The sequence below is a fragment of the Trypanosoma grayi genome, assembly GCF_000691245.1.
Source record: "Trypanosoma grayi strain ANR4 Tgr_342_V1, whole genome shotgun sequence".
Lineage (NCBI taxonomy): Eukaryota > Euglenozoa > Kinetoplastea > Trypanosomatida > Trypanosomatidae > Trypanosoma > Trypanosoma grayi.
Genome location: NW_008825961.1, coordinates 2,899 through 9,589, shown reverse-complemented (window position 1 = coordinate 9,589; position 6,691 = coordinate 2,899). Strand labels below are relative to the sequence as shown.

Below are 6,691 nucleotides of genomic sequence, written 5' to 3'. Positions count from 1 at the left end.
CCCCCCAAACTGCGCACCCAAGTGGAATAGCAAAAAAAAAAAGAATCAGGAAGAGCGGCAATGCCGGTGGTGGATGTGTATGGTGTGGAGCAGTTTAGGGAACTCGTGAATGACAATGCGCTGACCGTTGCGTGGTTCAGCGCTGTGTGGTGCGGCCCCTGTAAGACGATTGAGCAAAAGATGGAAAAGCTTACATACGACTTCCCAACAGTGAGGTTTGCAAAGGTGGACGCAGACACCAACTCTGAGATCGTATCGAAGTGCAAAGTGCTGCAACTCCCGACCTTTATGCTTGCGCGGGGAGGGAAGATGCTCGACTACGTCATTGGAGCAAACCTGGACACCCTGAAGCAGAAAATACGGGAGAATATTAACCCCAAGTGAGACGCAGAGAGGGAGGTGTAGGGGCGGGGCGCTACAGCAAGCTGGAGGAGTGATACGGCTCTGCTGCGCGTGTGTCTGTGTGTTCTCTCACGGAAGGTCTCTCTATATCCCTTCCCCCGCCTCGCGCGAACAAAAAGAAACGTGAATGAATTCTCACAGAGGGACTCCGCGTTTTGTATTCGTTATTTTAATATTGGAGTGGGTGTTGTGCGCTGGTTTCTCTCTCTTCTCCACTCCGCGGAGAATCCTCTTGCGTCCCATTCGCACCCTCACCCCTTTTTTTTTGCTTTTGGGTTCTCTTGGCCCATCGCTTGTACGGCCACAGTAGAAGTGTCAGCTGACAGCATAGAATCCGTGCGGTGGACGCATCATTGGTCCGGTGAAGCAGCCAGTGAGTGGCCACAGAAGGCGTGAAAATACGTTGTGATAGTTTTTTTTTTCTTTGTTCTTGGCGCATGTCGACCAACGCTGCCCGGCAGAATTACCTGCAGATCAGGGAGCAGCAGCAGCTGAACCGCGAGCGGGCGCGGGAGGCGATGATTGAGAAGCAGCGAGCGGATGAAATCATCCAGCGTCAGAAGGCGCAATTCAATCATGTTTCTTCACACGGATACGGGAATCTGAGAGGTGGCGGCGACGACGTGGAAATAAAGGTTTTCATCCGCGAGTGCGACGGCGATCGGGCGCAGTCGTTCAGCTTCATGGAGAACGACGCCACGCAGAAGCGTTGTGCGGCAGAGCCAGCAGCCAAGCCACGTCCCGCACAGCAGCTGCAGCAACAGCGGGCGCCGCGCGGTCCAACGAATGCAGTCAACGCCCCGCGCGGTCCAACGAATGCCACCAACGCCCCGCGCGGTCTAACGAATGCCACCAACGCCCCGCGCGGTCTAACGAACGCTGGCAGCGTCCCGCGCGGCGCGGTGCCGAAGTACATTGTGCAACGCAAGGCGGAGTTGGCCGCGGAGAAGGATGCACTGCAGCGCGAGGTGGAACGTCAGAAGGAGGTGGCAAAGTATCCGCCGGGCCACCGCCCCATCACGGAGGAGGAGCGGCAGGAGACCCTCGCGAAGCTCGCCAGCCGGCGGAGGGAGCTCGAGGTGGAGCTGAACAAGATCCCCATCCGCTACGACACGCAGTCAATCCGGGCGCGGCGCGGCAAGATTGAGAATGAGCTCAGCGAGATTGACGAGGCGGAGCGGAAGTTCAGCTCCACACGGCAGCTGTTCGTGCCTATTTGAATGGGGATAAGATAGAGACAGTACGCGATGCATAGATAAGGGGGTGGGCGAGAAGGGGGAACAAGTAAGAGACCAAAGAATGACGAGAAACAAAAAAGGAAAAAAAAAGGGAGACAGCATGTGCATAGTGAAAAGGAAAAATTAAAGAAAGGTGTGTCTCTCGCCTTCAATCACTTTGGGTGTGTGTTGTGCCTTTTGACGCCTTCCTCCTTGTGCGTGCGTGTGTGCTGGGGTCGCCTATTCTGTTTTGCGCCCCCGCATTCGCTGTAATGTATGCAGTCTGTGCGTCGAGTCGTGTGCCGCTGGACGCAGGAGTGATGGGGACGCCCGCGCATTGGCACTGATGGAGCAATGCCCTGCTGGTCGTATTGCGGTCCCGCTCATCTTTACCCCGCTGCCGCTTCTTCTTGTGAATCAAATACACATATACACACACATATATATGAGGAAGAGATACACACCAACGCTGAGGCACAGGCAGGCGCTGGGAGAGTTGTGTATGCCTTCGAGGGGGTTGCGGTGTGCCCAATGAACTACCGAGACCAGCTTGTTGAATTCTACCAGAAGTACAACCCTGCAAAACTAGGGGAGGTGGATGCCCTTTTGCAGACATTTTCGGGTAGAGAGGAGTCGATGTTTGCCGCGTTGCGGGCAAAGTATCAGGGCGAGAGTAGTCGAGGTGCCTCGCTGAATCTCAGTGGCGTCACTTCAGGATCGGGTGCTGGTGCTGTTGATGTTGTTGATCCTACCGCCGATGAAGGAAGCGCAGTGCAGGCGGAGCTGCAGGGCCTTCTCTGCGACATGGAAGCCGTTGACTTGACCAAGGTGCTGGGTCAGATGGCGGGCCAGGCAAGAGTGGAGGGTCCTCTTCTTGCACATGCACTAACATTCATGCAGCACTTCGCCACGTGTGCACGTCGATTTCAGGAACTGAGCGCTTCGGTGACGGCTGCACGAGTGCCACACACCGCACGACGGGATGCAGCCACACAGGTGGAGGCTGCAACAGCGGGGCGGCAGGATGCAGCAGTTCAGTCAGAGGTAGCGACAGCAGGCATAGCGACGCAGACAGGCAGGATTGGTGTTGAGGACGCCTGCAGTCCTTCCAGAAATGACATGAACGACGACGAGGACGTCAGTTTGGGCCAGGCGCAGGTGTCACCAATGAACTCAGTGACACTGACACCCAACTCTACCCAGCAGATGTCAGTACCAATAGAGGTGGAAGAAGAAGAGGAGAATTCAGATATGGCAATTGAGCGTCGCGTCATCGGCAGAGTCCATAAGCTGCAGCCTGAGACGCGGCGGAGAGCGGCGGTCATTGGGCCGATACTGGAGAGTGGGCACATCGGCGATACAGACTCTATCGTGCTGCACCCTGGCGTCTACCATGAGAATCTGCACTTTGTTGGCAGCGGCGCGGTGGAGCTGGTTGCAGTGTTTCCTGGCGCTGCTGTGATCATAAAGCCGTTGAGCACACTCGAGCCTGTCATTCGTGCAGAGGGCAGCAGCACACAGCTGCGCGTGAGTGGCGTTGTGCTGGTGGAGAAGGATGCAGTGGACAGCACGCCGGAAGATCCGTTGGCGCAGGGTACGCCGCTGGTGGTTGCCGCAGCTGGTGCTCGCGTAGACCTGCACGGCTGCCACCTCTACCAGGGCAGCTGTGCGGTGGAGGCGATGGGCGCGCAGACGGTGGCCCATCTACGTCTCTGTGTGCTCTCGTCATGCGCATTTGCCGGTATTTTCGCTCACCACGGCGCAAGGGCGGTAGTGGCACAGTGCAAAGTGAGGCTCTGCGAGGCGGGGATACGCGTGGCGAGCAAGTCGTCGCTGCACGCGCGGGAGACGGTGGTGGAGGAGAACGTCACCGATGGTGTCGTTGCGTACGAGGGCGCTGTGGGGCTCCTGCAGCGCTGTAGCGTGCTGCGCAACGGCGGCAATGGCGTCTTCCTCGCCACTGGCGCCGCGCTCACGGTGGCGGAGTCGGTGGTGGAGCTGAACGGGCTGTACGGCGTCCAGCGGCTGCAGGGGGCGACGCTGCGGCTGCGTGACGGTGTGGTCCGTGACAACGCGCTACTCCCTGTAAACGACGCCGACGGTGCGCTAGATGCGTGACTGCGCACCGGCGCAGTGCGGGGAATAAAGAAAGAGAGCGAGAGAAAGATTGAAGGAATAAAATAGATTGGGGTGATGGTAGAAGAGTGTTTGCTAGCACCACATGAACCGAAAGGAGGTAAAGCAAGGAGGAACGTGTACATTTCTGGTTTACATTCTCACTACTTCGCATAGGTGTCTTTGCGCCAGCATGATGGGCACCAACTGGAGACTCCTGCACACTCTGTTACTGCTGCGAGGCGTACGCTAACAGTATTTCTTTCTTTTTGTTTGCTTGCACAACTGTTCATTCTCTTCTTGTTGTACGGTTTGTTTGTTTGTTTTGGGGGTTTGTTCTCGCTCCTCTCGCGTGCGCGTGTGTGTGTTCAGCAGTACAGCAGGAGGATGAACGATGAGGAGCTGGAGGAGCTCTTCTCCCTGAGCAAGTACACTGCCACGCCGTCTTCGTCGGCCAAGCTGCGCGAGAGTAGTTCCGTCAACACCACACGAACCGACAGCAGCCGCAAGACAGGCTCTACCCCTGCGGCAGCGCCCCTCCCTAGTACACTGCCGCTGCCGACAGACATCGAGGCGAAACTCTTTGACTATCAGAAGGAGGGCATCCGGTGGCTGTACGAGCGGCACCGCAAGGGTCGCGGCTGCCTGCTTGCTGACGAGATGGGGCTTGGGAAGACGGTGCAGGTTGCCACATTTCTCGGAGCCATGTACGCGAGCAGGCACGCCACGAGCACCATCATTGTCGTGCCGCCGACGCTGCTGCCCATATGGGAGGCCGCGCTGCAGGAGTGGGGAGGGCTGCGGGCGCCGCTGGTGGAGGCCATCCACGGCGACGTCAAGGCAAAACGGCACCAGCGCTGGCGCCGGCTGAAGCATGGCACCGCCTGCCTGTTCCTCACCACATACGGCGTGCTGCGCCAGGACAGCGCGGCCATGTCGGCGTGCATGGTGGACTACGTCGTGATGGACGAGGCGCACCTCATAAAGGACGCGTCCACGCAGGTGTTCCAGAGCGCCATGGCGCTGTCGTCGCGCCACCGCATCGCCATCACAGGGACGCCGCTGATGAACAACTTTGAGGACCTCTGGAGCATCTTTCAGTTCGTTGACGGGTCTATTCTCGGCACCACACGGGCGGACTTCCGCGTGATAAATACTGTCCTGCTGCGCGGCAACGAGCGTGACGCACTGGAGAAGGAGCGGTGCGATGCGGCGCGTCAACTCGCACTTCTGCAGGCCGCGATTCGCCCCTACATGCTGCGCCGAGATAAGCGGCAAGTAGAGGCGCTACCTGTCGACAAGCGCGACCTCATCGCGTGGGTGCGCCTCAACACGGCACAGGAGCAGCAGTACATCGCGCTTGTCGATAACGACCGCGTGGCCATGACGCTTCGGAATGTTGATGCCTCGCAGCCGCTTCTGCTACTGACGTCGTTGATGCAGACATGCAACCACCCGTGGCTCAACCTCGACGACGAGGCGTACCGCGAGGCTATGCGCAACCCACTCGAAGCCCCCGAAGCTTACGCGCATCTCGGGGATGCGTTCAACAGCGCCAAAATTGTCTCTGCCCTGGCGTTGGTCGTGAAGTGCATTGGCGAGAAGCGCAAGACGCTTGTCTTCTCGCGGTCAAAGCGGCTCCTCGACCTCTTCGCCGTTGCGCTCAAGTGCTGGTGGATTGAATATGCGCGGCTCGACGGTGATGTGCCGCCGGAGACACGTGTACGTACGGTGCAGGCATTCAACAAGAGTGAGCGCCTGTGGGTGTTCCTTCTTACAACGCAGGTTGGTGGTGTTGGCCTCACAGTGGAGGCGGCGTCGGCAGTTATTCTCCTTGACCCGAGCTGGAATCCGTCAACAGACGCGCAGGCCATTGACCGCGTGCACCGTATCGGCCAGACTCGCGACGTGGTTGTGTACCGCCTCATCACGTGCGGTACCGTGGAGGAGAAGGTGTACCGCAACCAGGTGTTCAAGGTCATGGCAGCAAAGCAGAGCACTGCGACGGTGGCAGCGGCACCAGAAGCAGCTGGAGATGCAGCAGAAACAGATGCAGCGCCGGAACGAGAGGGGGAAGAGTTCTATCGCTACTTCACACGCCTGCAGCTGCGCAGTATGTTCGATGTGGGCAACCTTGACCGCAGCGAGACGGCGGTGCAGCTTGAATCTCTGCATCCTAACGCCGTGCACCCTGAGGAGCGCACCACCCTGACATCGCTGCCGTGCATATGCGATGTGAGCGACAACAGCTGTGTCCTTGTTGACGCAGTGGTGAAGGCCGACACGGAGGATAGCGAGGACGTGGCCTGTAGCACCGTCTCCTCACGGCGTGGCGCTGCGAAGCGCAGGCGACAAGTGAGCTCGGCGTCCTCCGCATCAAAGGGGCCACGGCAGGAGCTGCTTAGTCAAGAGGAGGTGTCGGAGATTCTACTGCAATTGGAGAAGGAGGAGGGGGAAGGGGAAGGCAATGACAAGACCGGCAGCCAGCCCACCGCTGAGCGTCTGCTGACGTATGAAGACAGCGTGCAACTCACGGCGCCGTCCATTGACGGCCTCGAGTGAGTCGCTCGCTTTCCGTCTTTCTCTCTCGGTGGGGCTGTGTGTATCCACATATAACTGATGATGGGCTGCTACTGCTGCGGGCATGGTGATTCACCCGCCCACAGCACCCAAAGACGAGAAAAAAAAATTGGGCGGCTGCTCCTGCGCGCCTTTTTCACACGAGGTAACATTTGTTTGTACAGTCACATCTGTTTTTGTACCGCATCACTCCTTAGATGTTGTTATTACTCGTTTTCTTGTTCCTCACATTGCACCTCCTCCTCCTCCTCCTTCTTCTGGGATTGTAAGAGAGAGCTGTTGCTTCTTCTACCCCTGCACTTGCTGTTTCTGCTCCTCCTTATCCTTCCACTAGATGAGATGCTTCTTTGATTGGGCACTAAGTTAGCGCACACTGG

General features: G+C 58.1%; 4 protein-coding genes across 4 annotated transcripts; all 4 read left to right on the top strand.

The window, feature by feature from the left end:
- Nucleotides 1-60: 60 nt before the first annotated feature.
- Nucleotides 61-384, top strand: DQ04_03421060 (thioredoxin; the record flags this gene model as incomplete). The annotated part of the gene is made up of 1 exon (XM_009312815.1): nt 61-384. The coding sequence occupies one exon, from the start codon at nt 61-63 to the stop codon at nt 382-384; it is 324 nt and encodes a 107-aa protein (XP_009311090.1).
- Nucleotides 385-839: 455 nt separating this feature from the next.
- On the top strand, nt 840-1,622 carry DQ04_03421050 (flagellar/basal body protein; the record flags this gene model as incomplete). Its single annotated transcript, XM_009312814.1, has 1 exon — nt 840-1,622. The coding sequence occupies one exon, from the start codon at nt 840-842 to the stop codon at nt 1,620-1,622; it is 783 nt and encodes a 260-aa protein (XP_009311089.1).
- A 528-nt stretch (nt 1,623-2,150) lies between these two features.
- On the top strand, nt 2,151-3,737 carry DQ04_03421040 (hypothetical protein; the record flags this gene model as incomplete). The annotated part of the gene is made up of 1 exon (XM_009312813.1): nt 2,151-3,737. One exon carries the CDS (start codon nt 2,151-2,153, stop codon nt 3,735-3,737), a length of 1,587 nt encoding a protein of 528 aa, XP_009311088.1.
- A 384-nt stretch (nt 3,738-4,121) lies between these two features.
- Nucleotides 4,122-6,296, top strand: DQ04_03421030 (DNA excision/repair protein SNF2; the record flags this gene model as incomplete). The annotated part of the gene is made up of 1 exon (XM_009312812.1): nt 4,122-6,296. One exon carries the CDS (start codon nt 4,122-4,124, stop codon nt 6,294-6,296), a length of 2,175 nt encoding a protein of 724 aa, XP_009311087.1.
- Between the last annotated feature and the right edge of the window lie 395 nt (nt 6,297-6,691).